This window comes from Tauraco erythrolophus, chromosome 16, assembly GCF_009769465.1.
Source record: "Tauraco erythrolophus isolate bTauEry1 chromosome 16, bTauEry1.pri, whole genome shotgun sequence".
Taxonomy (NCBI): Eukaryota; Metazoa; Chordata; class Aves; order Musophagiformes; family Musophagidae; genus Tauraco; species Tauraco erythrolophus.
Genome location: NC_141480.1, coordinates 640,940 through 663,847, shown reverse-complemented (window position 1 = coordinate 663,847; position 22,908 = coordinate 640,940). Strand labels below are relative to the sequence as shown.

At 55.0% G+C, this 22,908-nt stretch overlaps 1 protein-coding gene across 1 annotated transcript in view; it reads left to right on the top strand.

The window, feature by feature from the left end:
* Positions 1-698: 698 nt before the first annotated feature.
* The window catches only part of SH3RF2 (SH3 domain containing ring finger 2), a 31,763-nt gene continuing 9,553 nt past the window's right edge, over positions 699-22,908 (top strand). The window contains exons 1-3 of the mRNA XM_086621373.1: positions 699-1,070; positions 16,490-16,759; positions 19,457-19,780. Of these exons, the coding sequence (XP_086477499.1) occupies positions 699-1,070; positions 16,490-16,759; positions 19,457-19,780 (966 nt within the window). The remainder of the gene's footprint in view (positions 1,071-16,489; positions 16,760-19,456; positions 19,781-22,908) is intronic.

Genomic DNA, 22,908 nt, shown 5'->3' with positions numbered 1-22,908 from the left:
TTTCACTATCGTGTCAGTCATGATCCACAGAGCGGGGAGCACTAATGACACCTTCGCACACAGCCGGAGCGGGGCTGAGCACGCCTGTCCCGCTGCAGCTGGCACGGCTCGGGCAGCGCAGGGGCCCGCTCGCCCCGTCGGAGCGGTGGGGTCTGTCTGTCTGCCCGGCGCAGGGGGTCCGCTCGCCCCGTCGGAGTGGTGGGGTCTGTCTGTCTGCCCGGCGCAGGGGGTCCGCTCGCCCCGTCGGAGCGGTGGGGTCTGTCTGTGTGCCTGGCGCGGGGGTCCGCTCGCCCCGTCGGAGCGGTGGGGTCTGTCTGTGTGCCCAGCGTGGGGGCCCGCTCGCCCCGTCAGGGCGGCGGGGTCTGTCGGTCCGCCCGGCGAGCAGGAGCCGTGGCTGCGGCGCGGCGTCAGCCCGAGCCGGCCCCTCGCCGTACTGAGTCACAGTGACTCACGTCAAACTTGGACGGGAGCGCAAAGCCGACGTTTGCAAATGGGCTGTGAGGCACTGCTCTGCAATGTAGGTGGGATGTATCACACACTCCAGCTTTCCCTCCTCCCTCTCCCTCCGTGCAGGATAGCTGTCAGAGCCGGGATTGTGGTGCGGCTCTCACGGGCGCAGGAAGGCGTCTCAGCCCGCTCCGGTGGATGTGGCACGCGGAGAGCTCCGGCTCCGCTCGGGACGGAGCTCTGCCCTGACAATGGATGATTTAGCTCTCCTGGACCTGCTGGAGTGTCCTGTGTGCTTTGAAAAGCTCGACGCCACGGCGAAGGTGCTGCCTTGCCAGCACACTTTCTGCAAGCCCTGTCTGCAGAGGATCCTGAAATCCCAGAAGGAGCTCAGGTGCCCCGAGTGCAGGACCCTCGTCCTCTGCAGCATCGAGCAGCTGCCCTCCAACCTGCTCCTCATCCGCCTCCTGGATGGCGTCAGGTGTGGACAGAACGTTCCCAGATTTGGCTCGATCCAGAGGCCGGGGGTGCTGTCGTCCCCTGCCTCCATCAGGAGAGTCCCCAGGGGGCTGCAGCTTCATCAGCACCGGCTGGCGACAAATCCCAGGATCCACATGGAAGGGGTAAGGAGGGTCCACGTTCTTTACTCTGTCCGTCAGCATAGAAAGCTTTATTCTTGTGTGCCGAGAGCTGTGAAACTTTCCTGGTAGCAGTACTGCAGAAACGTTTGAAGTGCGAGAGATCATTTTGTTTGCAAATCTGGCTGCTATTTCCGTGTGATATTTGATTATTTCGAGTTCATCACAACAGTAACTGCATTGACTGTCAGGCTGAGACAAAACCAGCTTGCCCTTATCTTACAAAAACTTCACAGCTGCTGTTTTCCCGAGGAGTTTGCAGGTGCTTCCTGACTTTTGGGGGGGCATTTCAGGCGCTTCAACTTTCAGGCAATATACTGCTTTTTAACTGATAGCAATTAAAGCAGTAATGGCAAAGCTGTAACTGTTAGAGGTGGATAAAGGTATTTCCTGTCGCTGCCCCCCAGTTTCCCTGCCACTGAAAAGGAAGGAGAGAGTGTCATGATGCTTATGTCCCCGGAAAAACAATTTGAGGTTCACTAATGAAAAATATTAAACCCGACTTACTTACTAACTTAATCTAGGGATGATTTACTGGGCTAATTTTAGAATTCTAAATTGTTTCTGTCATTTTCTTAAATGATGAGGACATGGTATTAGACCTGTTAAAGGCGCCTGGCTCAGACTGAATTTGGAGTACTGACCTGTGGCTTCACCTTCCTGCGTTATATTCCTGGATTCCCATTTCTCCCACCTGAACTATTCTGCACAATGTCTCTACGAACCTTCCCATAACATTCACAAGCTTGACTCAAACAGCTGTTAAATATCAGCGCATTTCTTAGAATTGCAGAGCTCTGAGCTTCCAGGCAGACGTGGGACAGGTTCTCTCGCCTGCCTGGTGCGGAGGTACGGGCGTGCGGGCGCTGCCCAGGGCTGCAGCGGAGCCCTGTGGCCAGTGGGTACGAGCTGGTGTGCGTATCCCGGGGAATCTCCGTGCCGTCGATCGGTCACCTTGGGCGGATCACACATAAGCCTCAGTTTCTCCCAGGAGCTCCTTTTCAGGTTTTCCCACTGGAAAGCAAGGCAGAGTGGCCCTGAGACGCGTGAACCGGGTCTTTCCTGGCAGCCCCGCATGGCCTGGCAGCACATCGGGCCAGCTGCCCATGCACAGAGGCAGTGCCCGGGCCAGGGGGCACGGCAGGGCAGCCGGCCTGGAGGAGACCATCCGCTCCTCCCGCATGCACCTCTGCGGCCACGAACTGCGCTTCAGCTCAGAGGAGACGTAGCTCAGTCCCCACCAAAGGCGCTGAGCGATGCTGCTCCGGCGGTGCCGGGGCACCCGGGGCGGGTGGGCGACGCAGCCCGGCCAGGAGCGATTGCCCGTCGGCAGCACCCGCGAGGTGAGCGGTGGCGGTGCGACGGCAGAGCAGGGCGGGGGCGAGTGCGGTCCTGGGGCTGCCCGCGGCCCCTCCGCAGTGACCGTGTGGCTCGGCAGCCCCCGCTGCGGGTGGCCCGGCTCTGCGCGGGGCTGGCAGCTCCTGCGAGCCGCAGAGCGGCGGGCAGCCAGGCCCCTTGCTGCACTCCCGCGCTCCAGGGCAGCTGCTGATGCCATTCGTGCCAGGTATGGACCATGGGACAGCGACAGTTTTCAGCCGCTTTCAGTTTTCATCCAGTTTGTAGTTTTTCCAGCTGGGCTCCCCCAGCCCCAGATAAAAAAGCACAAGTATGGTTGTCTGTTTTCCTTCTGTCTCTCCCGTTTCACGTTTCTTTTACTAGTTCTCAGGACAGGTAGGAACTTGTCGTTGCTATTACATAATGGCAACATCCATCAGTCTGCAGCTCCCGAAAGCATTTCAAGACCAAACTCCTGGGAATCGGCAAGGGCAGCGAGCGCCGGGAAAAGGGCTGTGGCTGCGGAGCGGCTCCCGCAGCGCCGGGGCGCAGCACCCGGACAGCCCTCTGCTTCCCTGTGCCTCTCTGGCGAAGGGATGTAAAACACCTTACACCAAAATGCTCTTAGGCTTAATGAGTTAATTAATTATAAAACACTTTAGGATCCCTGACTGCAAGGTAAAGAATGCAATGGATTAGCCACTTCTTGGTGGCTTTAAATACACGCAGATGGGACTTCAGATGCTCCAGTGGGATATGAATGCACGCGGACCCCCCCTGAACTGGCACCCAGTCGTAGCAGCGCTTCACAGGGCAGCAGCGAGGGCTCCCCCGGAAGGGCCTGTGCGGTGCAAAGAGACGAGGCAGTAACAAGGATGGCTTGTCGTTGAGTTTCAGGGTATTCACCCGCAGTGACCCAGGCGAGCAGAGGCCTCCAAATGGTTTGAACCACAGAGCAGATGCTTTTTGTCGAGAGCTGCAGCAAGAACAGCTATCACACAGTGCTGCCCCGCCGCAGGCCATCGCCCCGCAGCCGCTTCCCGGGGTACTCTTGGATGCAGCATTCGTTTGCAGCTGCAGCGCAAGGGCGCGTGCTCTCCAAAGAAAGGCTGCCCCGCTCTGCATAGACTGCTAATTGCTGCTAATACTACACACCACTTAGTGCTACAAAGCAAATAAAATTAACATGCACCGTGCTGCACTGCAGCCAGATACGCCATCAAAAGCAGGATACAGGACGCGCTTTGTTTTTACCAAGGAAGCCCTTCTATAAATAAACACCCTTTACTCCGTGGAGCTGAGAAATTCGCAAGTTTGATCAAAGTTTCTCTTCTCGGCAGAGATGTTTCCGTGCCAGCTTTTTGCTCTTCATCCTCACGAGCATCTATGAAGCCAAAAAAGTAAAGTGAATCTCTCATCACCAAGCAAGCCAAGAACTCGTATCGCTCCGAGAGGCAAGCGTGAGCCGGCCCCAGCAGAGCTGCTGAGTGAGCACTAATACAATACTCAGTTTGCAGCCAGGAATTTCACAGAGCCAGTCCTTAAAAAACGGAGTATTCTAGTTACAGCCCATCTCACACTCCTTCTTATTTGCTACCATTTAAATCACTTTCGAATCCCCTTCCTGCATACTGACGTGGGGTGGGCACATTCTAGGCTTGTGCCCGTGGGCACGTACGCACGTTCTATGCCCAGGCTGTGCCCATGAGGGACCGGATGGCTCCTGAGCCGCCACCCTGGTAGCAGCCACTCGGGCAGCGCTGCACGGAGGCCACGGGCACTGCCCGGTAGCTGCTCCCAGGACATCTGGCCAGGTTTAAGATCCTTAACATCTGTGCGGAGAGGACAAGACTTTGGATTTTCAGGATCTCCACATAATAAACCGTCTGGAATTCAAGAATAAAAGGATTTGCTAGGAGGTGAATGCGTAAATAATTTACGCTGAAGCCTTTGAACTCTTAGAAACCGCCCCTGGCATGTGCCAGATGTGGTTACGTCTTAAGCTGAAGCGTCCTTCTTATCTGGCTTCAGCCCCAGTGCGAGCTAAACACGGCTTTGGTGCTGGTGGGAGAACAGACAGGTGGTGTGTGCTGAGGTACACACAAAACTCTCATGCTTCTCTGATGAGTGGCAGACCTAAACTGCACCCTACACACAGCAAAAATCCGTCCAGGCCACTAAACAGCTACTCGGATGATGATCTTTGTCACGCAACAAACACAGGGCAGTGAGCCAGAGGAGAAAAATTCCGAGTATGACAGCTTGGCTTTGGAAAACACAGACCACACAAACTTATCTGTGACTCTGGCTATTTTCTCTTTGCATGTAACACCCCCCTCCAGCATTTCACGGGAGATAGACAGATAACACCTCTATTGGGATAAAAATACACTGCACTCCAACGTCGCCACCTTCACACGGACGTCTATATATAGTGCCTGCGTCTTGGTATTTTCTTCTCCTCCAGAAACATCTCCAACTCCTCGCTGAATTTGAGAGACAGGACTTGGATTGATGGATCTTTTTGAAGCAACCTCTTACTCAAAGCAACCTTCATATTTGCACCCAGCAGAGGCAAAGACGTTTTCTGACCCACTCACTGTGCAAACCACCCTCCCCGCCGCCTCCCAAAAACCCCACCAGTTCCTGTGCAGTCATAGTAACGACCTCAGAACGTGAGTCGTATCACCTGGGCCTGGACAAGTGCAGAACAGACGTTACAGACCCGGGGGCTCCGCACAGGCACGTTGGCTCTGCCTCAGGAGGTGGTGCCGGCTCCTTTTCCGCCGGAGAAGGGGAGCATCCTCTCGCCCAGCCACTGCTCTGGGTGGTGGCCGCTTGTGCCACAGGGTCCCTCAGCTGGAAATGGGACCACTTTTTTTGGCTAAAACTTCTGTGTGGCCTTGTGACCTTCTGGGAGAAAGGGCTTGCCCCAGTTCTCCTCCACAGCCGCGTTTTTCAGCATGAGACGGGGTTTGTCTCATTGTAAAAAACGCTGAGCGCGACCCAAGGAACTGGTTGCGCAGTGCTGGCTTGCGCCTGGTACAGGACAGTGTCTGTGCCTTTTTTCTCCTTTGCACGTAGTTTTAGCACTGTCATCTTTAGCAAAGAGAGTGAAGTCACCTGGATACAGATTGCCTGACCGCACGCGCCCCTAACGCTGCGTGTGTGACACAACGGATCGCGGAGCGCAGCAGCAGGCGGCTTTGCAGCCGCTGGGAGCGTCGCCGCAGCCAGGAGCGAGTCGCCGTTACGCACACCAGGAGGTCGAGCCACTCATTCCTCTCTGTTGGAGCGGGGCAGGAGGCAGGACCACAGCCTCCGAGCCAGGGGCTGAGGGTTGTGTCAGGTTCCCTGTGGAAAGCTTAAACAGAAAATACCATTTTGGTGGGATGAAGGACGGAACACCCGGTTGCGCTGTGAACGCGAAGCGGCACTGTCACACTCCAGCCGGGACAGGATGACGTGACGGGCGGCTTGGCAGAGGGCTGGTGTGGGCGCGGGATCATCCCACAGCTGTTAAAGTCTGTTTCAGACACTGGCAAACCCCCCTCTGCACTTTCCAGGGGTGCACAAGGCTCCTTGCTCGGGTACCCAGCAAACGGCAACGGGCACGGCAATTCCCAGCTGACCCGTTATCGGTGCCTGGAAAAGACACGTGGTATTTATCACTCTTTTGCTGCGGAGGGGCTCCAGCTGTCTCCCCATGGGTCGCACCAGTGCTGGCTCCTGCTGCTAGCGACCCTCCCCGCCACACGCCACTGCCCAGAGCACCCCTGCCAACTGCACGGCCAAGCACCGGCAGCTCTGCCATGGCTCGAGAAGGGGCACAAGGCCACTGCCAGGCGATCCTGCGGTGCAGGGGAAAGCCAACGGACCACCTCGGCCAACAGCAGGAGCCAGTTTCCCTGGTTTTACAAAATTAGGTACCGAGCTGCAAACACATGAAAGTGTTTTAATTTGTTACCACGGCAATGAGTCAGGCTCAGATGGCACGTCAGGAATAGAACAGCGGCGTTTCTCAGCGTGCGTGTTCACCTCCTAAGCATCGTGGTCAGCGAGGAGGCTGAAAGTCTGAGAGCTCTGCTCGTCTCGCAGTCTCCCCACTGGTGGCTCCACCGGCCCTGGTCCACAAAGTTGGTGGCTGGCCTGAGCTCGTAGTTCTCCCCTCTGGAAGGATGGAGAGGAGGAGGCATGTTCACACGTTCACACGTTCACACGTTCACATGCTGGCGTTCCCTGCTGCCCAAACCCTGCCTTGCACTCCTTTGTCTCTCCTCTGCCCTTCTCACGAGGAAAACCGCGGTGTTTGCTCTTAAACGCTGGACTTTGTTCTGCTCTTGATAATTCTGAGACATTCAAACTCCACATTTAGCATCAAGACTCCACCGTGCAAATGGATAAAGAACCATCACTTTTTTTTTTTTTTAAGAAAAACTTTTCCTTATGAGTTTTGAAGTGGACATTTGAGTATACCCTGATGTGGGGAACCTCCCTTTCATTTTGATGCTGGGAGAGGGGACACTATTTAGGAGGCAGTTTTTAAGAGACGAGCATCTGTCCTTTGGCAACCCGACCCCCTTAAGAGGATTTGCTTTGGGCGCTGCACAACGATGGGCCCACACTTCTCGCGGGCTTTGCGGGGAGGAAAGAGCGGTTGGGAGCGGCGTCGGGCTGCGTCTGCGGCTGGGCTACGGAGCCAGTCCGTCTCCCCGAGGAAATGGAAATACGGAAAGGGGAGAGTGGCTCCTTCCCCAGCCCCAGGCCTGGGCAGGGTGAGGACGCCCATGGCCATGTGGACGGCGTCCCTCCCGCCCTTGCCCGGCCAGTGGCCATCGCTTCCAGACAGCCATTAGTTTACTGCCCGAACGGCTGCGCAGTGGAGGCGGCAGAGACGGAGAGACGTACCGTCACTAATTAAGCACTTCCCCGAAATAACGTGAAAACTAAAGCCTGGTTGTTGGGCGATCAAAGGCGCAGGGCCCCAGCGGCTTCGCATAGTGGCAGGGATGCAGGGGCGCAGAGGCGCAGGGATGCAGGGATGCAGGGATGCAGGGACGCAGGGACGCAGGGGCGTAGGACAGGCACTGGCATTGTGCCACCCCGCTGCTGCAGGGGCAGCACCAGTCTGGCTTGCGGAGCACCCAGCCCCTGTGCGCACATGCCAGCAACACCGCTGCCCAGGCTGGCAGCACCGGGTGATGGGTGGCATTTGCGCTCCCCTTCCCGGCACAGGGAGGGCACTCGGTCTGCTGGGAGGCAGCTTGGGAGCAGCAGGAGGAGGGAGCGGGACGCAGGTTTCCTCCCTGCACAGTAAACAGCCACTTCTGAGAGCCGCGGTGCTGAGGCAGAGCGTCATGACCGGGCACGCCGAGGGCTGACGCGGGTTGTTTTCCGTGCGGCTTAAAACCATGACACACAACTTAACCACTGCCCGGGACTGCTGACTGCAGCAGAGACACAAACATCTGATGGCTGCAACCGCGAGTGGAAGAGGCGTGAAAAGGTTTCGCACAGCTCTGCCTGTACCCACACGGCTCTGCCTGTGCCCACACGGCTCTGCCTGCGCCAAGGAGCAAAGCCACGCTCAGGTCCATCTCCTGCCTTGCACGCGCCTTGGCCCCACTCCTGCCCACCCAAATCTCCCTCGTGGTTTCACACAGGCAAAGCAAAGCTGGATCCGGCACCGTCCTCCTCCAGAGCCGTGGGGACGTTGCCAATGCACAGCCGGGTGCTCCCCACGGGGCTGGGCACCAGCAGCAGTGCCTCAGCCATCGCTGGTGCAGCATCTGCTAAAGCTGCTCTGCATTTTCCTTAAGCATCTTCCCCATTTTCCATTTCACCTCTGCGTTCCAAAGCCGGAGTGACAACAGGCAAAGCTCAGAAGTGAGTTAGCCAGGTAAGCCCCGCTGCACGTGGTGGCACATCGAAGGGGTGTTGGCAGAGGGTGTAAGTGCCGCTCACTGCCATCACCTTGCCAGTAGCCGCGGGTGTGCAGCCGTGGCAGCACAGAAACCAGCCCCGGCAGCCTCAGCGATGGGCTCCTGCTGCTGCAGGCTCCTCCGGTTGCTTTTCACCTCTCCAGTCTGTAAATCACACCCACTTGTACCTGTAACTTAAGACGGCGTTTTCCGTACCCAGCTAAGTCCGTACAGTTTCCATCTCCAGCTCCCCCGTGACGGGGTGCTGGCACGCGGCACAGGGCGGCCGCAGCGTTGGCCACAACCAGCACTGGCCATGTGTCCCAGTGAACCCGCGAGGGAATCGCCGGGTCTGGGGAGCTCCAGCAGACGGAAGCAGGAGGGAACTGACCTGGTTCTCCCTGGTGCACACAGTCTGCTGGTGCTCGGAAGCTGGAAGCAATCCTCCTTGGGAGAAATAACGCAGAAACCACCCAACTGTCTGAATCCTCAGAACATAATTATATGAAGAGATTGAAATGACAAGTTCACTTTTGATGGTTTTGTTCTCTGTGACAAGGCTGAAGTTATCTCCTCTGCCGAAAAGCAGAAAAACAGAATTGTAATGGCAATTAATTTACATTCAAATAGCTCTTTTCAGCCAACTGGATCCTAAAGAGCCCTGAAACTGCCTGGCTGAGCACACAAAGGAGACGTGTGGGGCTCATTCATCCCATCGAAATGTGGGGGCAGTCGGTGGCAGGATGCTGAAAGTGGCTTCCAAAAAGTTAGCAATCCAAAGGGACAGCAGTTGTCGTTGATTATCTCTCTTTATGAAAAGCCAGCATGTCCTTTGGCATCAGTAGGTAGATAATAACCTGCTCTGCATTCACGGCGTGTAAGTCACTGCTCATCAGGAGCGTGGCCTGGTTTGTGCTCTCCCATCTGTCCTGGAGTCACCGTGTGCCTCCGGCGAGCCATTCACGGTCCCCCGGTGCCATGCCCACAGGTGACACAGGGAGAGACACTATTTCCACCATCACCCCCCTTCATCTGCTCAGTCTCTTTAGTTTGCCCGCTCCCCAGGGCAGGAATCGCTGCCGTTGGTACAGCGCCCGGCACAGCCACAGCCTGCGGTAACACTCGTCCCCGAGCGTGGGTACCGCTGCCCATCGTGCCCTCGCCGCCCTCCCCACCTGCACGGCGGGGCCAGGACACGAGCTCTCCGTTTCCTGCAGACATCAGCTAGTCTGGATATTTCCATGTGTGCTGTGGAACAGCATGTCCCCGCACGCTGGGGGTCTCTGCACTGAAGATGCAGGCATCTCTGGGCAGAGATGGATGGACAGGTCACCCTGGGCCACAGTCAAGAGCAAAGATACTCCAACATTTCTTCAGGCACCCTGGTACTCCTCTAGTGCTCACATGTGGATCTTGGGCAACGAAATGTGCCCTCACCTACTGCATACCACCTCTTCACACCATGCAGTTCTTTAAAGAACAGGAGCTGGGGTTGGTAGGAAGAGCTTCCCCCATCCTTTGGTAGTGACCCTTCTTTGCTCTGCAGCGGCAGTTTTCTGGGTGGGAGGTTCTTTCGAGCACCTCACTATACTTTAATATTTAGACTGTACTTACACTCCTGCTACCCAGGCATAGAGCCAGCACGATGGAGTTAGAGGCTTGCAGGATCCAATTTGATATGTTTCCCTGAAGAGCAAGTCCTGGCAAATCCTGGCTCCAGTACCCCTGATGCCACCTCATGCCGCATACCTGTGTGCCAGTCCCCTCCAACCGACGCCAGTCCTGCTCCAAGCGGCTCCAAAATAAAAAATAATCAAAACCCACTTGCAAACTGAACCCACAGTACCTAGTGCGAGAAAAATCAAACTGGAAGACATCCAGGGCTGGATTTCTCTTCTTCCTGGCGCTATCCTAGAAATAAATTGTTCCTCTCAAGGAGGCTGTTATGTGTTACAGAAATCGTGTATCTACAGGAATACCACTGCCTCTGCACAGCAGGGATATTGAGCTCTTCTGCACAAATAATGCAGTGCCAGGGGGCGGGGGAGGAAGGCAGAGCTCACGTGGAGCACGGGGCTGTGGTGCCTCCCACATGGGCCACACGGACCACGCACCGAGGGGGACCGCATCTCCCCTCGGCACCATCTCCATCCCCTCGGACTCTCCAGGAGTTGTGGCCGGGGCTGGCCTGGCTCGTCACGGCTCACTCGCAGCACCCGGCTCTGTTTTGGCCATCTGGCTTCTCCCGGGGTGGGACAGCCCTGGCAGTGCCACCGCCGCTCCCGCTCGGGGGACTGGGTCTCCCCAGACATCCCGTGCCTGAGCCGGTTCCCCCACGCGAGGCCCGGGGAGCAGTGCCTCCCTGCATGTGGGGTGACCCCCATGAATCCCAGATCAGGATCAGGCCCCTGGTATTCACTGCACAGACATTCAGCCGGGGCAGGAGGAGTCCGCGTGCTCGGGGCGGCGATCAGCCTTCGCGGGACGAGGCGCAGCGAGGAGCGACGTTCCCTGTGTGGCGTTAGGAAAATCAGAGCTGGGAAAGCAGCCGGGTGCAGACCCAAACCCTCCCGAGGCTGTTCCTGACCCCTCTGCCCGCAGCCTCCTCGGCCCCACGGTCTGCCTCTGCCGTCGGGGTCAGCGGGGTGCCCGCGAGGCTCAGAGGGGTCCGGTCCAACGCTGCCGTTGGCCGCGGTGCCGGGACGGGGATGTGCGCAGCAGGCAGCGCGCCCGGGGCTCGCTCCTGCCGAGACGGCTCCTGCTGCCCTCCCTTTGGCACGCGGCACGTCAGGAGGAAGCACCCCTGGACATCAACAGCAACAAGCTGCTCTGAGGATTAATTTGTCGCTCCTCCCATGTGTCCATCTACGCAGCAGTGGGTGTTGGTGACGTCGGAGCATCTGGGAACAACAGGATCCTGCCTGGTGCCGTCGGCTGCGTGGCGCTGCGGTCGTTTGCGGTGAGCCGTGCTTGGAAACCGCTGAGGGGGTGGCACCCCGGGGGGTCGCGGGCAGCGGGTGGTCTGCTCGTGCAGAGACGGCGTCACCGCGGGGCCGTGCTGCTCCTCAGGGTGCTGCTAAGCAGAGTCGCCCGGACGAGGTCTGCGGGTGTTCACAGCACCGTCAGCAACCGTCCTCTTTACTGCGCTCCCTGGCTTGGCTTGCCTCCCTTCTTGACAATTTTTAATGTCTCTCCCTGGTGACCCCCCACTTTTTCTTGTCTTTTTTTTTTAAATACCAGCGCTATGAGTGTGTGGTCTTACATTAATCCGCTGCCAATAACGAGGAAGTTATAACTGGCTCATTTAAGATAATTATAGTGCGCGTCTCTCCCAGCTACGAAGAGATGCTTTGAATTGCTTCCTCACACACACATGTACATATTTTTAATTCACTTCTTTGTTTTGTACGGAGGGAGACTCAGATGTGTTGGACGGCTGCCCTAGCACAGCTGATGCCAAACGCCAAAAATAGTTTTTAAAAAAATCTTTTCTCCCCTATCGGCCTCAGAGGCACTAAGAACGGGGCGAAGGCGTTGAGGTGCATCTGCCATGACCATTGCTGCTGGCAAGTGGCCGGGGAGAGAAGTCTCTTGCCCAAAGACCGCACCCTGTCTCCAGGGACTTTCTGGTTCTGCATCCCGGAGTTCACCCACTGCGTTTCCTCACCTGGGCACAAGGGAGAAGAAAACAGAAAAAGTGTTTCCTCAGCACCGAAACCCACCCGGGTCTGGGCTCGTGGGCTCTGCCTGCGCCCGGCTCACAGCTCTTGGCAAAACGTCCCGTTGGTCTGTGTGCACAGCCCGAAAGGTGTCGGTGGGCAACTCGATGTGCTGCGGTATTCCCGCCTCCTACTCAGCTTCCCACTAGCTTTAGAGGCTTTTGCATAGGAGAACATGAAAGACCCACCTCTCCCTTGTATTTATTTAATTTAGCACTACTACTGCAGCTGCAGTATTGCGTGGCGCCATGAGAAAAAAAGCCTTTTTCGTTCACCAGTGGTGTTTCTTCTTCATAGTTGCTGCCTCTTTGCTACTGGGCAGCAAATATTCTACACCGATTTTCAACCATCTCTAGTTGAGTTTTTCGTAGAGCTGCTCATAGTGTTTTTCCAACGGAATTTAAAGGCGGACGCTGAGCCCTGCAGCGAGGGAGCGTGCCAATATTTGCAATGTTTGGCTGAACATTTCGCTGTCACTACCACCCCTCTAAAATATAATGCTGCCTTGCACTAAGAAAAAGCATCTGGACATGCTAGCGGGAGAAAAATCCACCAAAACAAACCAGGTCCCTCCTCACCCCGCACCCGGGACTGCATGCTCCCCCGGGAAAGCCTCTCCCTGTGCCCTCAGCCCGGAGCAAGCTACCTCCGGGCACACCTTGTCTTTATCGTCAGCTTTAATTAGCTCCCCAGTTTCTGCCATTGCAATTAACCTACTTTAAATAAAGCGAAACAGATGCCTTGCAGAGGATCTTACCCAGCCAGGAGTGGACAGAAACCAGCCAAAGCCTGGGAAAGCAATCAGATGTGAGATGTGCCCGCGGCCGCCCGGGCTGTAGCAGCGGAGGGCGGGCGAGCGATGGGATCGGCTGCCCCAGAGGGCTCTTCTCCTTGTCTTTCCTACGTCTTATGAATACGTTAAAAAACAGGGACCCTGGTGTGCGTCTTTCTGAAAACTTCAGCCTGAAGATTCCTTTCGTGGAAGGCCTGCAAAGCCCTGAACAGTAAAACCCACCTTGGCTGCTCCGTGCGCGTAGATAAAGACCTGGTTTATGTCCTGAACAGAGTTGGGAAATCAGCAGGATTTCTTTGGCTCAGTATGGGAACAGACAAACTGTTACTCAGATCCACAGAAGTTTTGCAACGAATTTCAGCGAGTGAATACAAGTGCTCTGCTCTGCGGAGCGAGGGGTGCGATTGTCTCAAGGGTCACTGCAAGCCCCAGGAAACAGCAACGGGAAGGAAAACCAGGCTTAGGGGGAAACCTGGCAGCAGAACGGGCTGTGAGATCTGAAAGGGCACAAAGTGGGAGGAAAGGGTTAAAGCAGAGGCGAAGAAGTGAAGGTTGTGACCATGGTCAGAGGAAGACACAGCCCATCCATCCAAGCACAGAGGGGTGTTCCAGCCAGCCCTGGTGTCACGAGCACACCTGTCCTACCTAGTTCTCAGTTATCTATTCCAGCTTGCCCTCCTGTCGCCTTAAAATTAATTTCACAGACCATCTGATCACCCTTTTTCCTGCTGAAGAAAGAATATCCCAGACTTCTCAGCACCCCTTTGCTTGTTCTCCTTTCCCCAGTTGGAATAGGTATGCATTTCATTTCAGAGTTTCTCTTATTTTTAATATATTTCCATAACTCGTTCTCGATGCCGTTTACGTTCTGGTTTGCTGTGCAGCCATTCTCTCATCACCCCCGTACGGTTTTGCTCCTGCTTTACAAGCCTGGCTCTCGCAGTTCGCACCAGTCCTGTGAGTTTTCCGGCCGCTCCTGAGGCAATCGAAGGTCTCTGTGCTCCGTGTCCTCCTTTGACACCGGAGAGTCTGTCGCTGAGGCTGGGTGAGAACTGCCCTCCCGAACCCGCTGTTCCCACCGCCCGCTCTGCACGAGGGCGCGCGTACGTCGGGGCACGCCTGGGCAGCGCGGTGCTGGCGCCGGCACGGTCCGTGTTTCCCACGGGAGCTCCGGGGGCTGGTGCAGAGCAGGGCTGCCCTGAGTCTCACCCACTGTTGGCTTTTTTTTTCCAGCAGTGTACGTTCAGGGTCGCTAAGCCAAGTGCATGTGTTTGCTGTTAGCACAAATTAACAGACAAAATGAGTTAATTAGAACTAAACATTAAACTAATTGCTTCCTGTTCCAAACGCTTTGAAGTAAATGCAGTACATGAGATTTTTCTCTTCTTGGTTCCTTTTTCCTACCAAGTGTTGGTGTTTGGCAGTGCTGGAAAGATGTTTTCTTCCCAAAATGTAAATAATTTCCATGGAAAATCTCATCTTTTCCACTCTTCAGGAAACCAACGTCAAGTTTCTCTCTTCCACCTTCCTGCCCTGCCGAAGGTGGCTGATGGGGGTGAACTCTGCAGAAGCCCGGCCTGAGCCCTGGCCGCTGACACGGGTGGGTTTGGGGAGGTGGTTTTATCTCCTTCCACAGAAAAAGGCAGGCAAAGCCTGAAGGGGTCACTGGCACAAAAGCACCGTCTCCCATGAGGTCAGCGGGCTTTGGTGGCTATGCCTTGGAAAAGCTGCAACGCAGGGTCCTGTGCACGAGACCGCAGCGCCTGCAGCCGACAGACAAAATCCCACGTTTGTCCATGGGCGATGCAGAGCCAGCAGCCCTCACTCCTGATGCCCCCCCGCATGCCTGCCCTTGTATCAGCGCAGCAGAGCTCTGCTGGAATGGGACCCTGCTCTCCGTGGTGCCCACTCATCTTGGCCAGCAGACCGGAGCTGGACACGCTGGGTTTGAGGTGCTCGGCCGGGGATGATGCTCCTCTGCCTGCCACGGATGGAGTTCCTCTGCCAGCTGCAAAGGGTTTTCCTGCAGTTCCCACATGTGACGATGTGGTACGATTCAAGAAGAGAGCAAGATCTGCAGCTCCAACAGTTCCAATAGTTGGAACATGTACCACTGTCTGTCTTCATGCCAAACCCAAGCACTGTTTGCCTCAAGAGAAGAAGAAATCTCTCCCTGCAGTGCAGCCTCACAGCAGTGCCGAGCACTTCGTGTTGGTCGCTGCTTCCAGTTGGATGTGAGACTGGATGGACCGCTCACCGGTACGGGATGGGAGTGCTGTGTGCTGGCAAGAGTCAGGCCTAGAGCAGCACCATTACCTGATCGAGGCTTCACAAACACCCACGACAATATTTGTTCTTACAAATTTATTTCCAACTCCTCTGCCATCTGCAGCGAGGCCGGGCGGGGGGTGCGCTGGCACATCCCCCGGGAGGCAGCGTGCGGCGCCCAGCGCTCGCACATGGGGCGGCGTTCCCTTCGGCTGGAGGGCAGCAGAAGGACAGAGCGTAACCCTGGTCCCTGCTGAGCATTGTTTCTCGGTGTTTTGTGTTTCACATACAACTGCAGTGTTGCAAATGGCAATAACCATAAACCAACAGAGGCTGCTTATTCATTTTAGGATGCACTTCTGTGGGATGCAGTGCTCTAGTGCAACAAATGTGCGGAAGGTTCCTCCATCGTGTCTTCAACGCAATATACAAAGACTGAGCCTTTCAGTATCGCTGAGTTCCGATGTGCGGGACCCCCCAAATGCGTATCTAGAACAGCCACCTACTGCAGAAAACGTTGGTGTATCTGCACTCCTTCCAAGAAAATCACCTCCCAGGCTGCCCTCGAGCTGTACCGTGGGGGTTCACGGCACCGAGGCCGGGAACGGCTCTGGGTTTATTCAGCCATCTAAATGATCTGTTGCATTGGGTATTAAATTGAGTTTTCTAGTAGAGGTAAGGTCAGTGAAGCGGTGATTTTAAGTGAACTTTGTAGCTTCCCTTTGATGAGAGTCAAGATGGTAAATATCCCTCATCGCTTCTGGTTTGGGTATCTCTTCTTTCTCATATTGTACTGCAACAACAATAACATTAAGCAGCCTCTCTTCCTGTAACCCGGATTAAAGACCAAAATAAAATCACGGTCCCACGGTGTTAAAGCAGGGAGATAACCACGGGAGAGCAGGAACCCGCACTCACCTGGCTCTTGCTGCGTTCTCCTAGACGGGCACAGCTGGCACCGCAGGTGACAGCCACCAGGGGTCAGCTGGACGACGGCTGCGACCTCCGATCGTTCTGCGATAGAAATACCTGGGGTCGTTAAAGTAGGCATTGTGTTAGAGGAGCCCTTATAGCAGGCTATAAGATCCCATGAGAAGACTAGTTTAAGGCATTAATTGTTTCTTAATATTCTCAAACAAGTTCAGCCTGCTTTTCATCCTGATACAAATTTAGCATAAGTATTTTGGAGCTTGTCTTCATTAGAAAAAGACATCAAGAAAGGATGTGGGTAGTTAATCCCAATAAATGCATGCTTAAGCCTTAGACCTCTACATTTTTCCCAGTAATTATGAATGCTTTTGGGGAATTCTGTCTACATTAAGCGTTGCTGTCACAGACGAACTGCAAGGGCTCTTTCTCGTCCCACAGGTCCCGCGAGCCAAGGCCCTGTACACCTACCGAGGGCACAACCCCGGGGAGCTGCGGTTCAACAAGGGGGACATCATCGTGCTGCTCCGACAGCTGGATGAGAACTGGTACCTGGGGGAGGTCAATGGCATCAGCGGCGTTTTCCCGGCCAGCTCCGTCCAAGTCATCAAGCACCTGCCCCTGCCACCGCCCCTGGGCAGAGCGCTCTACGGCTTTGACCTGCGGAGCAGGGAGAAGACGGAGAACAAGGACTACCTGACGCTCCATAAGGTAATGCCACCCGCAGCGTCCTGGGGCTGGGCCACACGGGCCGGGCTGTTCCCTTCCATAGGGCGCCCTGCCACTCCCTAGCTCCGTAGGAGCTCCCTTTTGGAGATCAGTGAGGTTCTCAAGCCCCCCCAGACACTGCCACCAGTATTAAACCCCCCACGACTGCCCCCCATGACAGGGATACACGGAGGACGAGGGGCATCCAGAGAGGGACGCGAGTGCCCGCCACGAGCAGCGACTGCGGCCCCTCGGCGCGGCGTCTCGCCCACGCTGCTGTCGCTGGCGAGGAGCGGCTGGTGCTGGTAGCCCCCGCTCACTCCAAGGAGGTCTCTAAAAGACACCTACTGACGTAGTAAAGAAAAGTGCTTCCAGGTCTGGGGACACGTCGTTTTGCAGCTTGAACATACCCAGTGCACTGGAGGCACATGTCCGAGAGCAATACCGGAACCGGTCTGGAGTTCCCTTTATTCCCAAAGGCTCCGCGCTGGCGCCCACTCTCTTAGGGGACACGTGCCCTGCGTAACGGCACCCCCAGCACCGTTGGCTGCCCCCGCAGTGTCCGAACGGGGTGAGGCAGGGCACAGCAAACAGAAAGCCCTGCCGGAGGCACCGGGCAGTTTGAGCGCTGTGTTGAGTCAGGCTGGACACGCTGGCATTTCCGAACTCGTCCGCACCGACAGCGACTCCCATTTAACCAGGCTGCCCTCCGCCACGTGGGGCGAGCGCCCCAGCCATGGCTGCCCATCTCTCCCGTGGGAGAGGGCCGGTGACACCACGCTCCTGCCCTCCGGGGTGACGGCATCACCAGCAGGGCTGATGAGACCAGCGGGCACGGCAGGACACAGAGGGGCCCCACGCCTGGCGTGTGGAGGGGCACAGCCTGTTCTCCACCATGCCCACCCAACGCCACGCTGTCAGCGGCACATGCTGGAACAGCCTGGCTGCCTCAGCCCTGCCAACAGCGAGTGAACAAGGAAAAAACAAGTAAAAATATTGGGGACAAAAATGCAAAATTCAGGCAAAAAATCGAAATTGCGTTTTTAAAAGGTTCGGTTGGAATCGGCTCTTGTGTAGCTCTGTTTGCCAGGGGATCTGCCCCGTGAGCCCCCCACCGCTCTCCTGGGGCCAGTCGTGGTGCCCCCAGCCACCCCGGCCCCGCCAGCGCCAGCTCAGCGCGTCGCGGGCGGCGCTCCCCGGCAGCCACCCGCTCCCCGCCAGCGTTTTGTTCACGCTGGTCTAGACATTAATTGTGTTCCTGCAGTTCAGCTTGAGATGCGGGGCGTAAATGGCACCAACAAGAATTCCTAGAAATAAAACTAATACTTGTAATCATCATAATTACAGCAAGCACTTCTTTGTGGCTATTTTATAAAAGGACACTAGTAAAACGTCTTATTTGAAGCTCTAATATATTTTGTAAAATGTCTTTTCATTTAGTGAAATCATTTCAGCTCCAGTAATTACTTATTTAAGTCTGGCGTTCACAGAAGTAAGTTAGTTAGGGCCACATAAAGCCACTAAGGAATCAGAAATTAATTATGGCGCAGGCAAAGGTAGGTCTGTTTCGGGAGATGCAAGGCTTTTCTTGGCTTTGACACTTAGGTTTGTGCCCCATTTTATCACCTCTCGGTGTTTAAAGAAGGCAGAAAAGCGTTTCTGGTTTAGACTAAAGTTTAATTCCATATAGAAGTGACCGTATTGCCGTCTGCTGTACGTACACGCGCACACGCAATGGCTTTCAGCCCTTGCTTCAAGGAGTGAGGAGGAGGGAAACGTGAAAACAATCCCTGCTTTAAAAGGATAAAGTTTGAGGGACACCAGTGCCTCTCCTGCGTTAGAGTAATCCCTGTTCATCCCGGGAGTCAGGCACGTTGCCTCACACGAGTGGGTGAGAATCTCCAAGTTTTGCAATTCATTAATGTCAGCAGTAAATCATGATTAATTCCTCTGGCAGTCACCGCGGTAAAAAACATTGTCACCACATGCCCTTTGCTACTAATACTGTGTGATCAGCAGTTTCCAAGAAATAGTTTGGACCTTGCCCATATGCAAACTCAAGGCCTGACTCTTCCTTCATTAAGCCCAATGGTTAACGAGCCAGGCTTTCTTCAATGGGAGCAGGATCAAGCCATGAATGTTTAGGCCTACAGAGATGTAACTGGGTGGATCTAATTCTGCTGGGAAAGCCACCATCAGCGAGGGCTTCTGCGAGCTCCTGCCTTGCAGTCGGCCGCAGGGCTCCGACGTCCCGAGCATAACAGCACGCAGTGGAAAAGGAAGATGTGCCCAAACATCCCTTCTAATTTAGAGTTAAATTTATTATCCCACTGCTAGAGCCAGGCAGCTCTCCCTACACCTCCGCAAGCCAAAGGCTTTGACAAGGAACGAAGCCTTCTGTAAAGTATTGGGGGAATAATTCGGTAACGTGTTGTCTAAGCAACAAGTTTTTCAAACCAATTTTAATTTTCCTGTCAGCTTTGCACCAGTAATTTTGCAACCACGATTTGTCACTGAAAACATATCAGGGAAATGACTGAGCCACAAGATTTTAAAGATCACCTGTAACGTCATCTGAAATCTGCCCACAGCTCTGCTGTCAGATCGGAAAAGAGGAAAAAGGGAAAACTGAGCAGTCACCGGGCTGTGCCAGGTGTAACTTCTGAAAGGTTCCATCACGTCTCCCTTTGTCTCTTCCAGCCCAACACCACTGCAAGGCAACTCCTGCAGACTGGCAAAAGCCACTGGTCCCCCCAGTTTAAGTGTGCATCCCTGCGAACAGCGTCTCCCAAAGCCAAGGGTGCGGATTCGCCAGCCTTCCCCAAGGTGCCCGACTCCAGGCGGAAGAGCCTGCGGCAGTTCTCCATCACCACCGCCCTCAACACCCTCAACCGGATGGTCCACGCTCCGGCCGAGCGGCAGGCGCTGGAGATCAGCTCCCCGGTGCTCATCAGCTCCAGCAACCCTACCGTGGCCACCCAGAGCAGCGAGCCAGCGGAGCTGCCCTACGGCACCCCTCTCCAGGTGAGCGAGCGGCAGCGCGGATGCTGTGGGAGCAGCGCGAGTCCACAACACAAATCCGGGATAGAAACCTTTGATGGGCAGGCAGCAACTCGCAAAGCTAAAGCACAAACGTGCAAAAACAAAGCACCCATGCTAATAGCCTCTGTGAGATGTGCCATCCACACCAGGCTGCCTGGGATTGTTTCCCCGCGTTTTGAATCGGAAGGGTCTGTCTTTGGAGTTCAGGGACCCAAGAGAATTCACAGAAAGAGAAATTAAGTTATCAGAGTAACTAAACGTGGATAAAGCACATTCCCATCCTGATTTCTGTCCTCCTGCAGTGAGCCCCAGGTGTCGAACAGAAAACAGAGAGCTTAACTTGCAAAATAAAATATTTTTCATTTTAGAAAGTAGTATGGAACATGAATTCCCAAGGGAGCTAACTGAGCCTCAGCTCGTTCACAGGCGTGTGCGTGTGCCTGAGCTCACACTGCACCCCAGCACCTGGTTTACCGTACGACGATGTAGACCAAAACCAGGCAGTTCTCAACATTTGCAAAATCAAAGCTGAAACCAGCCATTGGCCACTCTCACCTGTGTTACTGGGCCCATGAGCCTTTCGGAGCTCCTCCCACGGAATTAAGTTGCACTGGCACGGCAGGACCTGCAGAATCGGGCCCTGAACTCTGAGTGATGAAAGTCCAGTGAGCCCAGTGAGGAACCTGCACTGTGCTGAGTGGGGCCGTACCGCCGCTGATCGCTTCAGCGGCCTTTTCACCTACCCCCATGCTTAAAAGGAAAGTAGAAATCTGCTTTGTATTAATTGGTATTCCAATTTTTCGGGTCAGTCTCACGCTTACAGGGAGTCCTCAGCATCCCCAGTGCATATTCTCAACGATACGTTTTTTGATTAAGCCCAAAATCTGAGTGCAGATCACCCGTTTGGGTATCTCTGAACACCACCTTTGCTCTGCCCGCCGCGGCACGTGCCGGCATTGCGGAAGCACGGAGCTCTGGTACCATACCCTACCCACAGAGTTTTCTCCAGAGGCAAACTGCCTACGGGACAGCCTTCCTCACAAAACGCTGATCCAGCAGCGTTACAACATCTGCAGATGGAATGAAGAAGCCTCCTGCTTCTTCTAAGTCTCCTAAGCAGGGCGTCAGCGCCTCCGAAAAGCAATCAGGGTCTTTGCCTACTGTAAATCAGCCCTCTGCCCACATCTGTCTGTGCCCAGAGGAAGGGTTTCTGCCAGGGAGGGCAATTACCAGCAGCCCTTGTCGGTCTGCGGTCTGAACCGGGGGCTGCGCTGAGAGAAGCTGAATTTGGGGCTGAGATAACAAACGTAGACTGCCCTTTCGGACTGACCCGCTCTTCATCTTAGGGGGCAAAAGAGTCTCATGCCTTCTTCACACGCTGACTAAAGATCTCGATACAGAGACTTCACAGACCATCTGAAAAGGGGGAAAAAAAAAAAAGGGTTTGTTTAGATTTATATGACATCTTTCATATTCGAGGTTGCTCTAACGTTTTATAAAGCAATAAGCCAGCCCCTGGCAGGTCGGTGTCTGTGCAGTAAAACCCAGCAGGCATTTTGTGTTTAGCAACAGCCTGCAAAGAGCCTTGGATGTTAGATCCTGGTTTATGGGAGAGGAAATGAAGCCTTTCAACAGAACTATAATTCAATTGAAATGTATCATGTCTCACAAACCCAATATAATTTTACCAAAAATGTCTCAGTGTGAACTATTGTCAACAGCAGAAGCAATAGAGTGGATGTGTCAACGTTCTGCCTTGGGAGGGTTGGAACTTCCCTTCTTCTGAACAACAGCTTTGTCCCGGGGGTTTGCAGGAGGACGAGGGTTGTTCACGGGGGCACACAGGTCCCAGCTTTTCCTTCTTCCATCTCTGGGTTTGGGGCACAATGACAGACCTGCAAAGCTGAGAGCCTTTTGCAAGCCCAGACACGCGCCGCCAGGCTGGACCGTGCCGGCCACATCTCGCTGAGCTCACTCGTCCGATTTCCGTGCGTGGATCGGCCGGAACAGCTGCGGGTGAACGCGTCGGTACGGCGTGATCCGCACGAAGCTGCAGGATCAGGGAGAGACGAGCGCTGATGCCGATGCCACGGGTCGGTCTGCCCTGCGCAGCAGCTCCTGGTGGAAGTTCAGCTTCCGCAGTGAGTGCTGAGACTTTGGGAAAACAGCAGCGCATCTCCGAAAGCGTGGTTGTTCCTTGGCAATTAGTTTTATGTACACAACGTTACCTGGAAGGAAAAGATCTGTGCTTCTTGGGTTTAAACTACTCCAGATAAAATAGAGGCTTGGATGTAAGGAAGGGTTGTGTGCCTACTGCCAGCCCTGAAAACAGCCTTGGAGTACAATGTCGAGCTGGGCTCTGCTGTTATTAGCAATATAGTAAAGAAAAGAGTGGGTTGAATCACAGCCTTAATTGCTTCCGTGCGCTTTCATGCTCCCTAGTGAGTCTGCAGAGGTTGAGTACCGGGATCTTTGTGGGTGGTCACAAATATGGTGCAGCAGATGGAGCTGAGCCTACAGCTCAGCCCAGCTCAGCTCAGCCTTCCTGGCTCCGGGCTGAAACCCTTGCCAGGGCTCACCCTGGTGCTGAGCCTGCGCTGACGCACGGCCGCGCGGCATGCGGAGCAGCGACGGCAGCTCTCCATCCGCCCGGGAGTCAGCTCCAGCAGCTCAGCCCTCGGGAGGAGCGCTGAGGGCTGGTGGGCCAGGCTAAACACTTTTTGAGAACGAAGTGGGTGAGGATTTAACCAGTTGTTAAGTGGGAATTGTGGGTCTAGCTTCCCTGGAAAACTCCCAGTTTTCACTGAAAGTGCTTGCACCCTGATTGCTATGTAAGTTTGCAACCAGCAAGGAAAATATTTCCTGTAAAGCGTACTGTCGTGCAGCTCCCAGTAGGATCTAGCCCAGCACCTGCCTTTTTTGGTACGGCAGGAATTCCCTGATCCGGTCACCCTCCCGTGCTGTGAGTCTCCTGACCGAGGGGGAAGGTGCCAAGACATGGTCCAGGAGACGTGGCCCCAACAGGGGAAAAGAGCAGAGAAGGCACTTGGACCTACACCTCCGCCAGCCACTTCAGTAGCATTTCTTAGTCGAAGTACTTTGGACAGTTG